The sequence below is a fragment of the Polypterus senegalus genome, chromosome 16 (assembly GCF_016835505.1).
Source record: "Polypterus senegalus isolate Bchr_013 chromosome 16, ASM1683550v1, whole genome shotgun sequence".
NCBI lineage: Eukaryota > Metazoa > Chordata > Cladistia > Polypteriformes > Polypteridae > Polypterus > Polypterus senegalus.
In genome coordinates, this window is record NC_053169.1 from 100,194,822 (window position 1) to 100,218,010 (window position 23,189).

Below are 23,189 nucleotides of genomic sequence, written 5' to 3' on the forward strand. Positions count from 1 at the left end.
ACCACATGACAAACCAACTCAGGACCCCAGATTAGGACCCAAGTGCAGCCATGTGATGGGTGACACCTCGGCACCACACCAGTTCAGATGGAATGCAACCAGTGTGAGGTTTTTTTTATGATGGGTGGAGTGCCAATTCTGCCACCAACCCCCACGTTTATTCCCTGCAAGTTGGAGGACATAAATGCGGGGATGGGTGCTGATTAACATCATACCCAGGATGGAGCAATTGCAGGTTAAGGGCCTTGCTCAAGGGTCCAACAAAGTGCAGTTACTTTTGGCGTTTACAAGATTCGAACTGGCAACCTTCCAACTGCCAGTGAAAATATTATATACACACACACATATATATTATACATATATACACATACATATAATTTATACACATAGACTTGCATTATATACATGCACATATACTTATATAAAAATATATACACAAACTTTTATACACAAGATTTTTAAATAATGTATCACATTGATGATGCAAAACCAAGAACTTACTAAAGGGCCTTTATGTTCATTCACTATTAAGGAAGAGGATGTATAAGTGATGAATTACTACATGGGGATCTACAGTACATCAGTGAAAGGCTGAACTGGTTTAGTAATACTGAAGAACTATGTAATAAAGGGCAGTGTGGAGTGGTTTTTTAGGGGAGTGTATGTTCTTTTAATGTTAGAAGCAACCTCCTTCACATGCTCTACAACTCTGTGATGGCCATTGTGAATTTCTATGGTGTGCTGGCTGCTTACATCGCCGAATCAACATGCTGATTAAAGGGCAGACACAGTTATGAGGACTCCCTGGAAGCGAAGGAGTGAATGAAGACAAAACTGAGTGCCATTATGAACAACTCCACACATACTCTCTCACATACTGGCATTACGGACTTTCACCCACCAAATTATTGAGCTGAAGTATGAAACGCGACCAGGGTTCCTTTATACCAACGATAATACACCTGTATATTGCGTTACTGCGACTGTAACTACCAAGCCTTAGGTTTTCTTTCTTTTAAGTCATGCTGGCGTATACTGAATGCGCTTCGGTAAAAGGCCAAAACTCCCCCGCGGAGAAATAAAATTCTCTACACTTCTTTTTTAAATAATTTATCAATTTTGATTATGCGAATTAATATATACTCCACAAACATTTTATCTTGTTAAGGTATGTGGTTTGTATGGGTTGTGTGAAGGAGTGGCTCTCTGCAAGCGAATAAGAAGCTAACTTCAGCCCAAATCCGATTCATGGTGTTATCGGATGTAGGATTAAAATCTCAAAAAGACAGTAAGCGTTACTTTCAAATGGTTATAAAGTACTAAAAGAAGTTGCTCGGAATCGCACAGCCTTTTCATCTTACCTTGCTTTGCTTTGCTTTGCTCAGCGGCGACTTCCTCCTCAGCTTATTTGCGTTTGGCGCGCTGCTGGTGTCGTCTAGGTGACGTCACTATCTCGGTGACGCTCATCAACACAAACGCACGCGCGCTTTTCCAGACCTTGTTGCAGATTACCGATACGCGCCTCATTCAGCATCGCAAAGATATCGATCGTTTAAAGCTGCTGATAATTCTGAGCATTTTTTCCTTAAGTATGCTTATTGATAAAAGTATTATTTTCTTTAAAACTGTAATGAAAATTCTGTGTGTTTGAGTATTTGTTTCCCTTGACGAATGTTCTTGTCCACGAATGTTCGTACTTCTCTTGACAGGATTTAAGCCTGCCGTTTAGTGGGTTTATTGATTGCATTTTTGATGTAGACTCTGATACATTTTTATTAGATTCATGACTGGTGAGACCTTTAAGGATTGGTTCCTGAAGATAACGACTCCTCGTCAGTACCCGACATGAGCCCCCTCTACCGCGGAGCGGAGCTGCGGACGTCAGCATTTGGAGTCCATTAGACTTTATTGATGTTAAGCACACATGCGCACTGTTTTCACGCAGGCGTATGCTACATTACATTTTACGACGCTGTCTGATCTGAACTGTGAATGTCTGATATTTTACAACATTACAGGATTGTCGCCACATCTCTCGTTTGGATGAAAGCAGGTCCTGAAAATGGATTGACGGGTGCAACGGATAATAAATAATCCTGGCATGCATCCTGTAATCAGTGCTCGATTAACCTTTCTAGTTGTCGCTTCGGAAACAGGAAGTTGAGTAACACGTGGAGGACCCGGTGCAGCAGCAGAGCTTCAAAAAAAAAATCGATTACTACAGAGCGAAAGAAAAAAAAAAAGAATGGAACAGAACGAAGTCTTGAACAACTCCCAGCCCGTTATTAAAGAGCTGGACTATGTGGTGTTAAAGCGAGAAGATATTTATAAAGCAGTGCAAATACAACCAAAGAGGTAGGGCTGCGAGCGAATCTGTTCGTGTTTGCCGAACGGCTGTCTGACAATTGTATTTTTATGCAAAAGTAACGATTACATCCTTATATACAAGGATAGCGGTTTTGTCCTTTAGTGTTTAATGAACTATGCTATTTACTTTAATGGGTAGTCTTTTACTGTGAACGGTTTCATATTTTAAGATTTGTCAAGTTAAATCAATTATCAGTTCTAGGATTTATGAAGTTGCATCTGTTAATCAGTTCTTGCACGGTTTATTCTTATTAGTTTACTTGTATTTACGAGCTCGCTAAAGTTTTTTTTTTGGTTTTTTTTTAGTTTTACTGCGCAACTTTTAGTTACGGCAATAAGCATAACACGTGTTTACAATCGTATGCCTGCAGTCCTGTAGTTTTTATTAATCTTTATTTTGGTATGGAAATTACAATTACAGTAACCAAGAACAAGAAATAGAAACATTGCTGGGGTACAGCAAGGGATATCACAGCAAAACATTCAAAAACTTTACAAATGTTAATAGCTTTTAAAGCGTTGCAGTTTCTTTGAAGTTAACATGATCATAACATGCAATTTAACTTCATTTACGTGTGTGTGTTTGTTTTTAATAAATTTGCAAAAACCTCAAGTAAACTTTTTTCACCTTGTCATTATGGGGTTTTTTGTGTAGAATTCTGAGTGAAAAAATGAATGTAATCCATTTTGGAATAAGGCTGTAACATAAGAAAATGTGGATAAAGTGATGCGCTGTGAAGACTTTCTGGGTGCACTTGAGATCCCCATGTAGTAATTTATCACTTATGCATCCGCCATCTGAATAGTGAATGAACGTACAGTAAAGGCCCTTTAGTAAGCTCTTGGTTTTGCATCATCAATGTGATACATTATTTAAAAACCTTGTGTGTAAAAGTTTGTGTATATTTATTTTTATATAAGTATACATGTATATGTGCATGCAAGTGTAAGTATATGTGCATGTATATAATACAAGTCAATGTGTATAAATATATGTATGTGTATATACATCGTGTAAATATAATGTGTATGTATGTGTATAATATTTTCACTGGCAGTCGGAAGGTTGCCGGTTCAAATCTTGTAAACGCCAAAAGTAACTGCACTTTGTTGGACCCTTGAGCAAGGCCCTTAACCTGCAATTGCTCCATCCTGGGTATGATATTAATCTGCATCCATCCTCGCATTTATGTCCTTCAACTTGCAGGGAATAAACGTGGGATATCTATATATATCTATCTATATATCTATATCTATAGAGAGAGAGAGAGAGAGAGAGAGTTTTCCAGATCTAATTATGCTATTTTCATTACGCTGTAACTTATTAAGTTTATTACATAGAAAATCATCCAGGACAATAGAGAAGTGTGCGAACTGACGACATGAAGAATCGTCGTCGCTCCTAACTGGAAACGTCCCCGCATAAATCAAAGTCATCCAGACGATCTGGATCTGCATAATTAGATCTGGACCACCCTGTGTGTGTGTGTGTGAACATCCTGGGGTAGAGACTGCTTTTCTTATGGGCCAGCAATGGGGGAAAATTGGGTTAAGGAAATGTTCTACCATGCCCCAAAAAACACTCTTCCAAAGTCTAAAAATCCAATTAAAAAAGGATGTCAATTTTACAGGAAAATCATCTTTGAGAAGCAGTGGCTGTTCCTTGATAACGCTGTTGGACAGCCCTATGGCACCACGTTTGACGTGATTGCAGGAGGAGTCCTTCAAGCACAGAAGCCCCGGCCTGCAGGCAGCGTACAAGGTAAGGGGGATGAAGTGACACACTGAAGGAAAGTCTATTTTTGGAGGCATATTCAACATTTTTATTCATGCACTGAGTTAAAAGTTTTTTCTTATTTTATTTATTTATTTCCAGTTCTATTTGTTCATCTGCTGCACTGTATGTGGTTCAAAAATTTAAAATTCTGATCTTCTCATCTTCAAATGTGATATTAAGTTTGCAGAGGGCGTGACCATAAATCAAACATTTTCTAGGGCTGCTTAGAAAGAGATGTGAATCACTTGTCTTTATGTAATTTTTAAGATTATAAAATAGAAAAGAATGGATTGTGGTGTTGGCACCTACTCTTAATTCTGACAATATCATAAATTTAGCGTCTTCTTGGAGTACATTTTCACATACTTGAGAAAAAGATAAGGTAGATTGAGTATGGTGACGGTCACAAGTTAAGTATATTTGAGTTTGCAAATACTGTAAGTCTTAAGTTAATAATCATATTTAGATCTTCTTTCTCGATCACCTCAACGGTACTATGCCATCCAAAAGTACTGTATATACTTAAAACTTGCACTCCAAAGTCATCATCCATTTTGTGTAGCACACAGAAAACTTGCCATTTTAACAAAAAAAAAAAAATCTAAAATGACAATAAAGTAAAGTTGAATTTTTTTTCTCGTCCTGTGACAATGTCCCTATCAAAGGTGGGAAAAAATCTGCCTGTAGGCACTGAAGAAATTGCTGGGGACCTCCACACATTTCCCCCCGATACTTGAGCCACAGCTTGATATTTTCAATCTTTTATGTTTAGGCGAAAAGGAAGTAATGCAATATAATTTTAAGATATATTGAATTTTATTTGCTGAAGTTCAAGTTGAAATCCTGTCTTGATATTTTTAAATGTTAATCTGATGCATATAATCAGAAAATCCCTTGACTTAGTGCGCCTTACTTTATTTTTTATTTATTGTGGAAATGGATATCAAGTGTTTCAGCTTATTTTACAGTAAGACTGGGAATATTTATTGCTCATACATAACACACACATTGGTACATCATAATCAGACCTTTGCACTGGTTAACGATTTCAAGATTAACCCTTCTGTTTCTATTGTTACTGTCTGCTAAAAGTCTTATTATAAATAAAAATATTATATAAATGTGTTTTAAAATCCTGGGAGCTAATGTAGTACATATATTTTGACATAAAGGGTATGTAGACCATTTACCTGCTGTTTTCTCAATAGATTGCTAAACGTTCATGCACAAGCAAAACAAAATGCAAATAATGTAAGATGCTAGAATAACACTTAGCTTTTGTTTCTTTTTCCTTTTGAAATATGACAGTTGTCAAAAAGAACACCTTAAATTACAAACTAAATTCTGGAGTATTTTTTTCTGATTTAATATGTATTTGATAAAAATAACATACCAATATAATTTGTCTTAATGTTTTCAGAATCCAAAGAGGCGGGTGTAGATAATAGGAACATTGTGGATGATGGTAGATCTCAGAAATTGACAAGAGACGATATTGAAACATTAAAAGAGCAAGGCTTAAAGGGGCAGGTGAAAAAAAGTTCTTTCTTTCCAATTAAGAATGGTGTTAAATTGTAATGGTGCCAAAACTAATTTTATTTCTTTTCTTTTTTTTTGTCTTGTAGGAGATTGTGCAGCAGCTAATTGACAACAGTACAACATTTAGGGACAAAACAGAGTTTGCACAAGAGAAATATATTAAAAAGAAAAAAAAAAAGTAAGCTGTGATTGAGTTCCAGCAATAAACCTATGACTATAATAAGCTGCTAATTGAAGGATACTCCACCTAAAAATGTTTTTTATATGTTACTTGACAGCCAAGAAAAAAAAATAATCACAGTTTCAAGAAGAATTGAGAGAAAAAACTTTATATCATACAAGCCAACAGCATACGATGTGAAAAACATCCCTTTGGAATCTCCATCTTGTTTTTGTTGCCTAATCCTAATAGTAGCTATCCATAAAATGCAAAAAAAGTTTATTTTAACCAAAAAAAAAATGTTAAACATTTCTAGAATAACTGGTGCATATCATAAACACAAAACTAAAGCCTTGTTGAATTGACTTTTTATTTTCTCACATACAAAGTATAGGGAAAGTATTGGAATCGGCCAAAAAACTGATTTCGAGAATTTGATGAATCTCAATGTTTTAGACCTCCCTGAGCCCGAAAATACCATTTTTGTAATTCTGTCTGTGTGTATGTAAATACGATAATTTTGAGTACACTTTCACGTAAGTTTTGCATACAAGTATTAGGTACAAAATATAGATTTCTGTGAACTTTTGAGCTATTTCCACTAACTGGAAGTGGTATTTTATCTTTTATTTATGCAGCTGCAATATTCGATTTATTAAACTTTACTTTTATAATAATATGTCATTATTAATTTGATTTGTTGTTGTTGGTTCTTTAATGTACATAGACCACTCCTGATTATTGAATTGAAGACCAGACTCTTGACTAATGAATAAGGGGAGAGGCATTCAATTTAAAAAATCAATCCCATGAGTCTAAATACACATAAAACTTGTCTTGATATTTATTAATTTTCTTAATTGTCTGAATCCACTTGGTTAACTTACAGAGCTGTACCCTTTTGAGGTAGAAATCAGTCTTATAAAACACACACACTTAAAATTTAAGGCCACTCCTGAAACTAGTGTTCAGTTTTTTGGATGTGGGAAGAAAGCTGGATTATTCAGGTAAACTACAGTGGGCCAAGATTTCCACACAGCCTCCTGGATTTGTAAGGGAACAGTGCTAAACACCTAATATATTGAGTTTATTTAAAAAAAAAAGAAACTACAGGATAATTGCTTATTTAGCCATTTAAATAATGTAACCATGTGAACAACATTTTTGCAGATATGAAAATATTGTAACTATCGTGAAGCCTTCAGCACGGGTCCTGGCTCAGATGTATCATGGAAGAGAGCCTGGAAAAATCTGGTAAGGTGCAAACATGAAGAGTGAATTTCAACTTATCTTTGGGTAATATCTAATTGTTTTGCTTTGGGGAAAATAGTATGTCTGTCTAAAAAAAAGTTCTGTATCAGATATGACGCTAATTAGGTTAAGCACATAATTCAAAACTAATGGTGAATAAATTAATACTTAAAAAAATAACTGAATTTTTTATTACCTCTTTGCCAACAGCTTATGTATCTTGATTCAGATCTGGAACTCTTAACATTAAATTCTTAAATCAGTGACTTGTATACTTTAAGTTCAATACCCAATGTAAATAATGTGAGCATATTCTATGTTTTTGAGTCTTGCTTATGAAAGAAATCTTTACTGAAGCATAGGATGAGAGCTTGATCCCCACCCATGCCCCGTTCTTATCCTGCACTCATACTAGTATACCAGGATTTAATGAGGCTGCCATTTATAATGAGACAGAAAAATTGGAGACATTCTGCATATGCAGTTTCCTACAAAAAAGCTGTGATTTTCATCATTAAAATATTTCAAGCTTATGTTTCATTACATGGAAAGAAATGGAAGAAGCAGTTGCTACTTTCTTTCTAGATACCTATGTGATTATCTATGTTGGGCAAAACCTGCAGGAGCCATTTTTTCTAAAAATCAATAGTCCTTGTAACATTTTTTCAGTTTAGTAACTGTGCCAAGTTTTACTCTGATATATTGAATTAATTAGTTTTTACTGCAGGCTTGCATCTTAAAATGTAGTAACTATTCCAAAAGTGGTCAACTCCTGTTCAGGTGAGCGTAAATCTGCCAAGCCTATAATGTGTCACAAAAGCATCCGAAAGGCATCAAAAAGGTTTGGGACAGCCACCCATATACTATGCCCTGCAAATGGGTAATTAGTATGGAGTTCTTAACGGGTTTAAATCCAAAACAGAATTGACTCAAGTTGAGAAATATGGTGGCTTTAAGGGCAAAGAAAGGAAGTGATGTCATCCGTGGGTTGCCGGAACCATATGGGATTTCCCATGGATGGTCTGCAGAGGACTGAGAGAGAGAGAGTTTTCATGCCTAGGAACAGTTATCACACCCTTGGAAGTTTCCACATTTTACTGTTACACAACATTGAATCATAGTGGATTTAATTTGGCTTTTTGACACTGAAATTTTTGCTCTGTTTTTTTTTAAAATGATTAGTAGTGTTTTTTATTAGCTTCAACCCCTTACACCTTCCTGCATTTATGTATATGATAATTGTTAATTTAAGTAACATAAAGTAAAAATGTATTCTAGAACTGTATGTTGATATTGACACACCCTATGGAAAGTATCTTCTTCACTTCTTGTGTTTTTTTTTTTTTTTTTTGCAGTCACCTACGTTATGATACTCTTGGACAGATGCTCACTCTTGGGAACATTCATGCTGGCAATAAAGTAATTGTGTTTGAAACTTGTGCTGGGCTGGTGCTTGGTGCCGTCATGGAGAGATTAGGAGGTATAGTGATCAACTGGTCATTAAAAGGCCAGTTGCAATTCCTTGTTATTTGCTTTCAATGAAGATCTAGTAGTCTGCTGCCATAAAAATTGTTAAACCATTGAACCAGAAGTTCCACTATCATAACATATTATTATTAAATTCAGTTAATCTAATTCTGAGAGGTTTCCTGTGGCTATCCTGGAAGGAATAACCACAATAAAAGAATGACTCTTGGCCAGGTCCATCATGGCCCACACTCACTTACATTGACACTTGGCCTGTTTACATGCACTTCAATAACCCGATTATTAATTGCCATGTAAACCCTTATTCCAATAAGAGAAATCGGGTTATTCACCTTTGAGAAGCCTGATTACTAGTGATAGATTTCTTCTCAAGTTATCTGATTATGTGGCCATGTTAAACCCTTCACTGGATTACTGTTAAGGATTTTGTAGTTGGTGCTTATATTCGCTTTGCGCACACTTCAGCAGCCACAAGTAGAAGCATCCACAAAATGTGATCCGAACGTTTGCCACTGGAAATGTATTATTCTTTCTCCTGTCTGAAGTAGTCTGTCTCGGTGTTTCAGAAATCGCTACATTTATGTTGATGAGCTGAGCATTCACAGCTAAGCTTAGTAAAATGTTCTTGAGCACTAGTAGGGTAACATGTTAAAAGTAATGTGTGTTAAGTAGTCTGATTTCTTTTTAAAAGGGCGAGTTGCTGATTGCATATCTTATTGAAGTTAAGTTTTTTTTTTTTTTTTTTTTTGTGTAGTTTAATAATGGTGGATTGTTTTGCCAAATGAGAACTCCAGAAGATTACTTGAACATGTAAGTGCGGATTAGTAGGTTTTTGCCCTCCCGGGTTATTGACGCTAACCCAATTTAAGCATGTGCATGTACAGTGCATCCGGAAAGTATTCGCAGCGCATCACTTTTTCCACATTTTGTTATGTTACAGCCTTATTCCAAAATGGATTAAATTCATTTTTTCCTCAGAATTCTACACACAACACACCATAATGACAACGTGAAAAAAGTTTACTTGAGGTTTTTGCAAATTTATTACAAATAAAAAAACTGAGAAATCCCATGTACATAAGTATTCACAGCCTTTGCTCAGTACTTTGTCGATCCACCTTTGGCAGCAATTCCAGCCTCAAGTCTTTTTGAATATGATGCCACAAGCTTGGCACACCTATCTTTGGCCAGTTTCGCCCATTCCTCTTTGCAGCACCTCTCAAGCTCCATCAGGTTGGATGGGAAGCGTCGGTGCACAGCCATTTTAAGATCTCTCCAGAGATGTTCAATTGGGTTCAAGTCTGGGCTCTGGCTGGGACACTCAAGGACATTCACAGAGTTGTCCTAAAGCCACTCCTTTGATATCTTGGCTGTGTGCTTAGGGTCGTTGTCCTGCTGAAAGATGAACCGTCGCCCCAGTCTGAGGTCAAGAGCGCTCTGGAGCAGGTTTTCATCCAGGATGTCTCTGTACATTGCTGCAGTCATCTTTCCCTTTATCCTGACTAGTCTCCCAGTTCCTGCCACTGAAAAACATCCCACAGCATGATGCTGCCACCACCATGCTTCATTGTAGAGATGGTATTGGCCTGGTGATGAGCGGTGCCTGGTTTCCTCCAAACATGACGCCTGGCATTCACACCAAAGAGTTCAATCTTTGTCTCATCAGACCAGAGAATTTTGTTTCTCATGGTCTGAGAGTCCTTCAGGTGCCTTTTGACAAACTCCAGGCGGGCTGCCATGTGCCTTTTACTAAGGAGTGGCTTCTGTCTGGGCACTCTACCATACAGGCCTGATTGGTGGATTGCTGCAGAGATGGTTGTCCTTCTGGAAGGTTCTCCTCTCTCCACAGAGGACCTCTGGAGCTCTGACAGAGTGACCATCGGGTTCTTGGTCACCTCCCTGACTAAGGCCCTTCTCCCCCGATTGCTCAGTTTAGATGACCGGCCAGCTCTAGGAAGAGTCCTGGTGGTTTCGAACTTCTTCCACTTACAAATGATGGAGGCCACTGTGCTCATTAGGACCTTCAAAGCAGCAGAAAGTTTTCTGTAACCTTCCCCAGATTTGTGCCTTGAGACAATCCTGTCTCGGAGGTCTACAGACAATTCCTTTGACTTCATGCTTGGTTTGTGCTCTGACATGAACTGTCGACTGTGGGACCTTATATAGACAGGTGTGTGCCTTTCTAAATCATGTCCAGTCAACTGAATTTACCACAGGTAGACCCCAAGTAAGCTGCAGAAACATCTCAAGGATGATCAGGGGAAACAGGATGCACCTGAGCTCAATTTTGAGCTTCATGGCAAAGGCTGTGAATACTTATGTACATGTGATTTCTCAGTTTTTCTATTTTTAATAAATTTGCAAAAACCTCAAACTTTTCATGTTGGCATTATGGTGTGTTGTGTGTAGAATTCTGAGGAAAAAAATGAATGTAATCCATTTTGGAATAAGGCTGTAACATAACAAAATGTGGAAAAAGTGATGCGCTGTGAATACTTTCTTGATGCACTGTAAAAGCACTAATTGATATACCACAGGCATCAGTTGTCAGTTAGATTAACAAGCACATCTTTGGGTATATAGAAGGAAAACTGAAACACCTGCAGAAAGCCCCTGTAAGGACAATTTACAGACTCCTTACAAACAATGACTGGAGATGAGGTTTAAAGCAAAGACACTGGATGCATGAAGTCCCCGTGCGATCAAGTACATTAAATTTACAATCCATTTGATTTTTTAATTTTTTTTTTTTAACAATGCAGCAATATTTTCATGTATGTATAATATTTTGGTTTATTTATCAACTCCTTGACAAACACCCCAACAAATTTAAAAATCAAATATAAATTCTCCTTTCTATTGTTGGTTTCTTGAGTGTAGCTCTCCCATTCATGAACATCCTTATTAAAACATGACTTTTTTCACATTCCAAAAATGTTCATGTTTATTGGAAACTCTTAACTTGGAATTTGATGCATTAGTGTCTTTCTGTGAGTTTGGCCTATTCAGGGTTACAGTCTGTCTTGCACTCCAGGTTAATGTTGAGTTTATCATTGAGCATACCATTAATGTTCTCCAACTCCCTTAATCCAAATCAGGGCCTTGTTAGGGATGGAAACCTATTATCAAGGGCAAAACAAACTGGGAGACAATCCAGGACATGGTGCCTGTACATCACCTTATCCACTAATGCACAAATCCACACCTACACTCTCACAAAGTTAGTTTAGATTGAGTTTGTTTTTTTTGAAGTTACTACGTTGAGTTGTTAATACAATAATTGTATTTAGCTGGTTTTATAAAAGGTATGATTTGATTTCTACACCTAACATATATACTCACGTATAAGTTAGGTCTTGAAACCCAAAAAATCAATCATAAAATCAGACCCCAACCTCCCACCAGTTTCTCAGACGCATCGAATTTTGTTGCAGCAGCACAATTGGCAATTTCTTATGCCACTTCAATGACTTTTAATTTAAAACTAGCTTCATATTTTCTTCTGATCGAACACTCCATCGTAGATAAGGGAGGCTGTTACGATAAAAGTGTATGAGATACAAAAAACATAAAACGGTGCAAACATCGCTTTGGAATTGTTTGGGTATTACGTAGGCACAATACATAGAAACAAAAGGCCATGTGCTCCGTGGTTACTCTCTTAGGTGGGCGTTGGCATATCATAATCTATTGGACCAATAGCGTGATTTTTCCGCGTTCAACTTGTACGACCACCATTATAAAATACCGGAAATTATACGGTCAAGTCAAGCCCCGACTTATCCGCGGGAGAACTTAAACGCGAGTATATACGGTACTCATTCCAAAACTATTCAGCAAATGATGTGAAACTTGCATATGTACTAAGCAGTAGTAAAGCAAATTGTGTTTAAGGTAAAGTTATTCAAGTCTTGAAAGAAAGTGCTTTTAATTGGTGCAAAGACAGATTTGCCAGGTTATGGTCGTTTACATCTTTTAGTTGGTGCATGCTGTCCAAAAACTTCAGCTGCTTTTCTGCTACATCTTTGTGTGACTATTTTATATACAGTTGTCATTTCCACAGGGTCTTCAGTAACTTGATCTTTTATATATTCAAACACAAATGCAAAAATTCTCGACTTGAAGGTTTAATAATTGAAGAACAAAGAGATTTCACAAGAAAACTATTTTGTCCAGCGATGAGAATAGAAAATAAGCTAAAACTTTTTTATGGGATTTGATTGTTTATTTTCAGCATATGTGATGTTTATTTACAAAATGTTTTTGTTCATATTGACATGATTGTTGGTCATATATCTCCACCTTGTTGTACAGATTTACAAGGCAAAATACACAAAGATAAGTCTGTGTAGTTATGGTTTATTCTACACAAAAATAGGTGAATGTTTACAAAATTTAGGAATCTTTTTTTTAATGTGAGAAGGAAGACTAAATTAATGGATATGTCCAATTTTTTTTTTCCCCCAGGTTATGGATCAGTAATACAAATGTGTCCTGGAGGGGGACCAGTTAGAGCCGCAACTGATAGTTTTGGATTTCCAGAGGACTTTTATGAAATGCTTCACGAATTTCCTCTTAGCAAAGTAAATGGCCTCCTAGATGGCAGCCTTGTGTATAGTGTGGAAGAGAAGAGTGAAGCAGAACAAACTAATACTTTGGATGACTGCATGCAGACAAAGGAGGAAATTCCAGATCAGTGTGACCTGGTCAATGAAAGGAATGATCAGGATGAGGAGCTCATGGAGACCTCCTCCAGGGAAGAACAAGGAAAGCAGGACAAAGGAAGCTCTAACACCCAAGATAGTAAAGTAAGAATGCTCTAAGGAATGTCTTTTAATTGGCTTACAATTAGAAAAATGCGGTACATTTCAGCCTGTCTGGAGCCCATATAATACATCTGTGAAACACAGTTTTTATTTTAGAAACATAAGTCCAAGTGAAAGAGAAGGGGCTTTTATCACTTGGTTTTACAATCACTTTGCCGTAAACACATGGCTAATGGTTATCTTGGCCATGCCTTATTGACGTTCAGTAAAGCTCATTATCTAATGAGCAGTAAACATAATAGGGTAGACTTGATCATGAATTTTGAACACTTGTGTATTGGATGATTATCAATAGTTGGGCTTGTGGAGACCATGATTTTATTACAACAAAATGTTTTTCTTTACCAGTAGAATGGCCACCAGGTTGCCTTAGTATTTTGTAAATTGATTTCCACAAAATATCAGGCAGTAATCGGCATTACTTCTTGCTTGACTATGAGCTTGAGCATCTTATCTGCTTATTATTTCTTAGTTTTCATCTCTTAATCTCTTTCTGTGATGTGTTTGACACTCGGCAATGTTGCTGCTCCTCTTCTTTCTTCCTGTTACGATATTCTTTGTCATGTTAAATGATTGATCAGTTGAATATTTTTATGAATTCTGAACAAATTTTGCACCCTGGGGTATTATCAATAGACTTGCAGAGACCATGCTTTTATTACAGTAAACTTTTGTTTTGCCCTCAATTAAGTAGCCACCAGTTTTCCACAACATAAGGTTTTTTGAATTTCCTAAACATAGGCTATATTTTGTATAAATTCTTGTTTTTCTGTGCTTCAGCATCTGGTTGTAGTCACTTAATCGCCGCCTTTGATGTGCTTGACACAGATGTCGTCGCTCTTTTTCTTTCAGCCATGTCACTTTCTTTGTGACTTTACTGTAATAAGGTCACTTTGCTGAGGTTGTCTCTACCTAAAATTTGCTTTGAATTTCCAGAGCAGATAACATCATAAGCTTTTGATTAAGACAAAGACCAGTGTTCTACTTCCTGTAGTTTGCAGGTAATTGTGTGACAGAAAGACAGATCCAATATTAATGTATAGGTGTGTTTTAAATACAGTGTGGTACAGATCTAATTATGCAGATCCTGATCGTCTGGATGACTTTGCTTTATGCAGGGACATTTCCAGTTAGGCGCGAAGACAATTCCTCGTGTCGTCAGTTCGCACACTTCTCGATGGTCAGGGATTTTTCAGATGGTTTTCTATGTAATAAACTTAATAAGTTATAGCGTAATGAAAATTGCATAATTAGATCTGAGCCACCCTATATGTGTGTGTGTGTGTGTGTTTGTGTGTGTGTAGAAAGGATATTCATCTTAACGGCATTAATTCTTCCAGCTAAAGTGAGATGGAGGGTAGAACAACTATGCAAGTCTTGCTTACGTTTTTCCATGCAGACAGCAAAATTTTGTTGATTAAGAGCTTTATGTTTACTTGTGATGTTTACCCCTTGGTATTTAAACTGGTCTGCGATGATAAAAGGGAAGGTGTCCAATCTAATATACTGTATGCTATAGAGTTCACTGGAAAGAGCACACTTTAATTCAAATTAATTGAGTCGAGAAATCTTGTGAAATTCTGCTAGTGCTGTTAGGACTGCAGGCACTGCAGTATTTTTTGGATCTCATATATACAGTACAATGTCATCTGCATATGGTGATATTCTCTGTTCAGGTCCTTCTGAGATAATTCTCGGTATTTCATAGCATTTTGAAAATGAACTGCTAGTGGTTCAGTGGCAATTGCAAAAATCAGTGGTGACGGGGCATCCTTGTCTATTACCAATTAGCGTGTGTTTTAATAATGATGTGTGTGTGTGTGTGCGCGCGCACATGCATTTTATGTACTGGCTCATCCATTATATTTGTTCAACTAAGTAATAGTACTGCAGATAAGGTCTAACCTACCAAACAAAATGCTTAAAAAAATTTTAGTATAAAAAGGTTGTTAGCTGTAAAAACGTAAATCACTAACATCTCAACAGAACCTGTGTGCTCCCCTAGCATACTAGAGGTAAACTGATGTTCATGCCTTTTTGAATGTTGTTCTCCAGCTTGATTTTCTGATTTTTCTTTAAGTGACCTACTATAGGAAAAAAATATTCCTCCTTGAAACATTCTTGTCTAAGCTAACACTTGATCTTTTTGTTAATGGTTTTAAAAGGACTAGCCAAGCTAGCATCTTGATATCTTTGCACGCTAACCGGTGACACTTTTTAGATTTCACAAATTTGAATTTAGTGTTTATGCTATACACTGCTTGGGAATAAAGTTACGCAGTATCCAGAAATGTATGTAGTATACATCATACAGCATTAAAATGCAGTGATTTTGTTCATATATTATATATATATATATATATATATATATATATATATATATATATATATATATATATATATATATATATATATATATTATAATATACACACACACACACCCCAGAGACTTCAGTTTGGACAAGCCACGTACAGAATACAGATTTTGGGGCTAATGCAGATGGGTGTGTTTATAATAGTACTACTGCATTTATTTTATGCTACATTGCAGTGTTCAGCCATGTGTGCTATTTCCTCCATGTCCATCGCTCAACATACTCTTTGTATTTTCTGTACCGTATTTATCGTTGCTGTTTTTTTAAAAAGGTGGCCAAGCAGGTGTTATTTGGTGTAGAGCAACTTTCAGAGTAAAAGTTAAAGTTCTTGATACAAAAAAGCAAGAAAAGCTTATTCCCAATTTAGACAGTGTTTTACTCAGAATATTTTATACAAGGAACTATTTTCTGCATAAATGTTATTTAAATCAATAAGGAGTTACGAAAGCATACACACATACACATATATATAATATATGTTGTGTAGTATATATATTTACTAGCAAAATACCCACGCTTCGCAGCGAAGTAGTGTGTTAAAGAAGTTATGAAAAGGAAAATGAAACATTTTAAAAATAACGTAACATGATTGTCAATGTAATTGTTTTGTGACTGTTGTGAGTGTTGCTGTCATCAAGGATTTGATTATCATTATTTCTTTCAATCAGGTTCATATTTGGAGGATGTGTTGTGTTCAAATTACATTCTTTGTTTGTCTAGTCTATTCCTGACCATCTCATCTTCGTTGTCAACCGTTGTAAAGATAACAGGTTTCATTCATCGAAGTGTTCACTACCCAAATCGGTACTCATGAATCCAAGATGTTTAACAGGCATTCCCAGTATTAAGTAGTGGATTTGCCTTCGAATATTTAGCGGCAGCGTGTCGATGAACGTAATTTAAACTTAAGCTTTACACCTTGCTTTCCTACTGATATGTCTACAAAGGCTTGTTCAGATTCATAGAGTTGTTCCTCTGTTACTGCATCAATAAACAGCCCGTCTTCCTCTTTATCTGAGACATCGCACACTGCATGCACGGGTTTGCCTTTCCCAGTCCTGCAAACTTTATAGCGAAGTGGTTCAATTTACCACATTTTTTACACGGTCTTCCTTTAGCTGGACATTGACTTTTTCCACCGTGTGCTTTGTTTCCGCAGTAGCTGCACTTCTGAATATGCATGTATGCGTCACTCGCTTCATACTCTTTTGCTGCCGTCTCAATTGTGTAATGCGTTTTTTGTTCAGCACTCTTTGGAGCTCTTGCTTGTTGTCTGCGTATTGCATTCACAGTCCGTTCATGTGAGCCGCTCGGAGTACATGCATCGAAGGTTCTCATCTGTGCTTGTGCTGTCTTGTGCGATCTTGCAATGTCCATGGCTTTATTTAATGTTAGCTCAAACCCGACACTTAAATGTTTCTCTCGCACTTTTGCTGAGTTTGTGCCAAACACTATTTTATCCCTGACCATCTCAACTTCATTTGCATAAGCACAGTCCTTCACCAGCAAATTTAACTCCCGGCAGCGCGTCTATTGGATTGCTGCTGACGGACGGCCTTATATGGACAGGCACTCAATTACGTGGGAGGCATGGTGATGGGGGACGCAACTCCGCCTCACACGACGACCGAACTGCAGGCTATGGCCGTATATATGTACGTAAGTAGGATTCAGTTATGTCCGTTAGCGTAGAATTTGAAATGAAACCTGCCTAACTTTTGTAAGTAAGCTGTAAGGAATGAGCCTGCCAAATTTCAGTCTTCTACCTACACGGGAAGTTGGAGAATTAGTGATGAGTCAGTCAGTTGAGGGCTTTGCCTTTTATTAGTATAGATATATTACACAACAAGCATTTAAGCATCCAAGTTACTGTATACTTAGAAGCACATCAGTGTACACGTCGTTCATCCATTTTCTCATCCTCATTTTGTGCTTATGGCCTTAAGTGCCGTGCACCTGTCCAGTATTACAGCCTTATTTGCACGAATGGCAGGACGTGCTGTTACAGCTACTCTTCTATAAAGACTCACATTAGCCACAAAAGTGGTTGGCAGCAGTAAATAAGGTTTATTTATTCTCTAAAAGCATGCACTTTAATGGAACATGCAGTGATGGCATTTTTCAGCAATGTAGTAATCATCTCTTGATTTCGTCTCAAAAGAGTTGTAAGACTTAAAGCACAATACTGAAATTGCTTTCACTCTTTATCAACTAGCAGCAGTAACATGCTGTGAACAGTATGTTGTCTCTATTTAAGAGAATTTTGGATCATTTGAGGCTTGAATAGAAAAACCATGTCATTTTGTTTCAATTTATATGTCCGTCATTAGTCTACCAGGTTAAACTTTGACCTTAACACCAGGCAAATTTGTAAGAAGGGGCAGACATGGCTTTCCTTTCTTAAACTCGTGGAGGGAAAAAAACATAATGACGCTTATTAAAATAAGTCCTTTATTGAGTCTTTTGTTACATTTGCCCTTGTATATTAGGGTTAGTAACCTCATCATTAGAAATATAAACCATTTTAACAACATTGTAGAAAATTGCTGTAAAATTATTGGTTTGCAGCAGACATCTGTCACTGAGCTGTATTAAACAGAAAGGCACCTCTATTCTGTCAGACAGTAGCCACCGTCATCTTTCTAAATTTCAGTTGTTGCTATCAAGCTGCAGATTTTGATTCCTGAGGGCAAAGAGTAATGGATATAAAAACTGTTTTATTTCTAGAGCTATAAGCATTATGAATTCTGTTACTTGTAAAGATACTGCTAAATTCTGAATTATTTTGTTTGCTTTCTAAGGTTATTATTCTTCTTTGTACTAATCTGGAGTGTGTAAACTTATGACAGTAAAAGTTATCAATTGTCTTTGCTTGTTTTCTTGTAACTTTGTAACAATACCTTATGTTTTGTACCTTCCTGTTGCAAACGCATTTCCCACCTGGGTATAAAGTATAATATTTTTTTGACAATTTCATTCATTTCATCACTTTGAGGCGTAGATATTTGTGGTTGGATCTCTCGTTCATAATACATTGCAGTTGCGTAGTCGTAGTTTTGGGATTTTTATTTTAACTTCAGTATAAAGTGCTTTAAATTTAAATTGGCCCTTTTCATTTAATAAGGATGCTGGTGTGTGTTTTTTCTATTCTAAAGGTCCAAGATAAACGAGTGAAACAGGAAGAAAAGCAAAGAAAAGAGAAGATTGCGGCAGCCTTGTTGAGAGAAAAGAATGCTGATGGGTAAATCGCTTGATATGTTTATAAAGTCCACATCAAGAAAGTTGTAATAGCTTATTTATATGACATGGTGTTTTTAAAATGATCAATTCCTTCTTTTAATTGGGATCCTCCATTAATTAGGCAAGCCGTTATGTACAAATTTGTTAATCTGGAAAGTTTGAAATGGTTAAGTTAAATCAATTCTGCATGAAACAAAAATTAGTTTTTAGACAAGGATGAATTCTTTTTATCTTGCAATTTGTTATACAGTAATCCCTCCTCGATCGCGGGGGTTGCATTCCAGACCCCCCCCGCGATAGGTGAAAAATCCGCGAAGTAGAAACCATATGTTTGTATGGTTATTTTTATATATTTTAAGCCCTTATAAACTCTCCTACACTGTTAACATTATTAGAGCCCTCTAGACATGAAATAACGCCCTTTAGTCAAAAGTTTAAACTGTGCTCCATGACAAGACTGAGATGGCAGTTCTTTCTCACAGTTAAAAGAATGCAAACATATCTTCTCTTCAAAGGAGCGCCTTCAGGAGCAGAGAATGTCAAAAAGAGCGCTCGCTAAGAAAAGCAAACAATCCAAAAATCAATACGTGCTTTTAAGTACAGTATGCAGAAGCACCGCAATAAACCAACGTCTCGATTTTGAAGCAGCAGTTCTTACCCCTGCACCAACAAAGCTGACATCTGTGCACCAGCCGCGTTTCCACTGTGAAACGCACACATGCATGTAAACGTCTTTACTTCGTATCAATTGATATTTAGGTTTCAGTTTTCACACATTGACAGCAACATGTAAATTGAATAATTTCTTTTTCTTTGGTTTTAATCTTGAGTAAAAGCTCACTTGTTTAGTTATACATTTTGTAAAAGTGTTGGTTTGATATTTGGACTTAAGCCTTCACACATTATACACTTCACGTCAACATTTTGTCATTATTACTATAACATGAAAAATAAATCTGTTTTAGTTATGGGTTCAACGTATCTTGCCTCACAAGAAATGTCATCCTACATTTACACAGATCGTTGTAGACATGGAAAACACATGAAATGTATGGATTTCAAATAACGATTTATTATTTTTGTATACAATTCCAGACACCTCGCTCCTAGATAAACGGAGTTCAGCTGCCTCGATAGGGGATGGGATAGCAGGGCTGCCTGCGGTTGATAGACACATTTGCTAAACAGGCGCTGTCTGTGCGCAATTAACGCAGTGATGAGGAGGTACGAGTAAAACTAAGGTAGCCCGGCATTGCAAATATTTTTGCAGGCTTCAGGGATTCTAGTGTTAATGGGATAGTTTGGAAAACGTCCTATTATTACAAAGTTCTTTACTCAGATTCAGGGAAGTCCATTCATTTATCTTCATTCCTTTGCACATTTTGAGGATCAACTTTGTTGACTTGGAGAACTGTTGTTTGTAAAATGATTACCCTAGAATGTCCAACATTTCCTTGAATATTAAGCATGTACTTCAATCAGTTTAATATTGTTATGATTAGTATGAATTGACAAGGTAAGGCAATTTTTATTACCACCCACCATTAGAAAATGTATGCTTTTTAAGGACAATTAATGTACAGCATGAAAAGTCGAGAACCCGGAGTTGCACTTCAAAAATAGATCACAAATCTTCATTTTAAAGTCCTGCTCCTGCATTCAGAAATCAAAGAGAACTCAGATATAATGGATGTTTTTTGAAATTCAATACCTACAATGTTACATTTTTAAAATACAAAATTACTGGGGTCTAATGGTAAATTTATGAGGGTTGTTTTTTTTTTTTTTTTTTTAAATGATACTATTTTTGTTTTCTAGGTTAGTCATTGCCAGCAGATTCCAGCCAAGTCCGGTTGTGCTTTCTTTATTGAAATTTGTAGCCCCGTCAAGACCTTTTGTAATTTATTCTCAGCATAAAGAGGTATTGTTGTTTTTTTTTGTTTGTTTTTTTTTCCTATAAGTCACTAAGAACTCCAATTTTTAATTTCTTTCTTTGTTTACTTTTCTAAGCCTTTAATAGAATGTTATACTAAACTTCGAGAAAGAGGAGGAGTGATCAGCCTGCGATTGATTGAAACCTGGTTAAGACAATATCAGGTATTTTTCTAAATTCTAAGTCAATATTATGCAGAAAGTGGGCTTGATGTTGGAGAATAAGTAATACATTTAAAGTTATTATACTAAGAAATAGTCCATCTTCCACACCACCACAATTTCATTAAATGTCTTTGTTTAAGCTGTTTTAATGCTGGATGTGTTCCATCTGATATGATCAGATGAGAGGGAAGAGGCAAGAGGAAGATTGGAGATTTGTAAGTGAATTAGCAATGGTAAAAAGCAAGCACATTATTTTTAAAACCTAAAAGGTTTAATTCAGACATTGAAATGCTGACTGAATAAGCTACATCATTGTGATTAACAGAAATGATTCACCAACACTCTATTGATAAATTATTCTGACCCTAAAATGCTGCTGACTTCAATCGGGGAACTTTGAACGGGACATCTATCTATCTGCACATTCCATTTGTGGAAACAAAAAGCTGGACCTGCTCTATTGAAATGTCAAGGTCTTTAAATGTAAACCTAGGGTACAACTGGGTGGGTCTGACCACATCTTGCTACGCACCTACAAGCCTGTGATTAACAGCAGCACTCTCTCTTATAATCCAAGGTTGGGTGTGGTTTGGGGAGTTGTGGTTTGTTATATTATGTAAATAATTTTCTTGAGCTTCTATAAAGGTTTTTTTTTTTCCTTTCATTTTCCCATTGGGGCAAATAAAGTGTTAGCGATGTGTCGCTCAATCTCAGTGTTAATTAAATGGTACCAAAACAAAAGCATGCGTCTTTTGAAAACCTGTTTTTATAAAATGTTTGTTTTATAAATCATACTGGTATTTAACTTTTAAATACTTCAAGTTACTTGCATTTTCTTTTAAATAATTATATGACAAAGTATATTATGAAAACTAAACCTATAATATTCCTCATTGCCATGGTAGAATTTTTTTTAGCCTGGCTAAAAGTAAAAAGTTTTTAAGTGGCACTTAACATTTTTACTTCTTTGTGAAATCCTGTAGGTTTTGCCTAATAGGACTCATCCTAAATTGCTTATGAGTGGAGGAGGAGGATATATTTTGTCAGGAATAACAGTAGAAATGGATGTAGAAAAACCTTCAGAAACTGAAAAAAGTGGAGAACCAGCTTGCAAGAGACTGAAAATTCAACATGCCCAAGACTGATACTGCATCAATTCTTCTGAAGACTGTGAAGACGGAGCAATGCTTGTTAAGCCCCCAGACTCTCCTGTATGATGAGACTGTTTGTGAGCGGGGACCTCTAATTTCTAAGTACTGTATTCTTTTATTGTGGATACCGTGGCAGGCATGTTTCCTGTAGTAGCAGATGTAAATTATGATTTTTAAAATAAATGTAGAATATTACATTCACATATCTGTCAAAATGGTGTAATTAACAAAGAACACTCCTTCATATTTCTACCTTTTATTTTATTGTTTGACAGTACATTTGAAAAAAGAGTAAAATTAAGCAGTTTGAACCATTTTTACTCAAGCTGCAAAGTAACAGTAGATCAGAAAGAGGTGTGTGTGGTCTTCTATGCTTTAGAAAATGTGCTGGTAATTTTATTTTTATAGGTTATTGTCAGTTTGTCACACACATTCAGAAACCCTTGTTTACCAAAAATGTGAAGTGTTTTGTTTTTTATGTACTTGTCTGTTATTGTGTAGTTTTACATGAACTGGTTATTTTTTTTCCTTTATATTTTACATAATACAGCAATTGATATCCTAGCAACCACTAAGTGACAGAATGCATGCACCTTTAAGTACTACAGTTAGTGCCTCGGTCTGTACTGATCCTTTTTAGTGATGACTTGCACCAACTCTGCATGTACGGCAGGTAAACATGTCTCTGTATTTTAATTATGCCTTGATTAACTCGCCCATGCTGAAAATAGGGGTTATTAAATGAAAATCTTCCAGTCCTAAACATTTTAATTAGCAAATTTATCATAGTTATGACCATTAACACTGGTTAATTTCTCCTTAACTTATGCAAGCATTACAGTCATAAAAATTTAAACAATAAAATGTATAGGTTATACTTAAAATATATATACTTTTAAATCTTCTGTTTGTTCTGCA

At 36.3% G+C, this 23,189-nt stretch overlaps 2 protein-coding genes across 4 annotated transcripts in view; one reads left to right on the forward strand and one right to left on the reverse strand.

The window, feature by feature from the left end:
• The window catches only part of mcm8 (minichromosome maintenance 8 homologous recombination repair factor), a 30,969-nt gene extending 29,478 nt beyond the window's left edge, over positions 1-1,491 (reverse strand). The window contains exon 1 of one of the 3 annotated variants that reach the window (XM_039738667.1): positions 1,362-1,484. The gene's annotated coding sequence lies outside the window, so the exon portion shown is untranslated. Of the gene's footprint in view, positions 1-1,361 lie in introns of all 3 variants that reach the window. The other 2 variants (XM_039738668.1, XM_039738669.1) reach the window with 2 other exon arrangements.
• A 184-nt stretch (positions 1,492-1,675) lies between these two features.
• Positions 1,676-22,472, forward strand: trmt6 (tRNA methyltransferase 6). The gene is made up of 11 exons (XM_039738670.1): positions 1,676-2,355; positions 3,999-4,129; positions 5,565-5,674; positions 5,770-5,861; positions 7,014-7,097; positions 8,450-8,574; positions 13,050-13,390; positions 18,939-19,024; positions 20,842-20,944; positions 21,034-21,120; positions 22,104-22,472. The coding sequence occupies exons 1-11, from the start codon at positions 2,246-2,248 to the stop codon at positions 22,263-22,265; spliced, it is 1,431 nt and encodes a 476-aa protein (XP_039594604.1). The 5' UTR covers positions 1,676-2,245; the 3' UTR covers positions 22,266-22,472.
• The last annotated feature ends 717 nt before the right edge of the window (positions 22,473-23,189 follow it).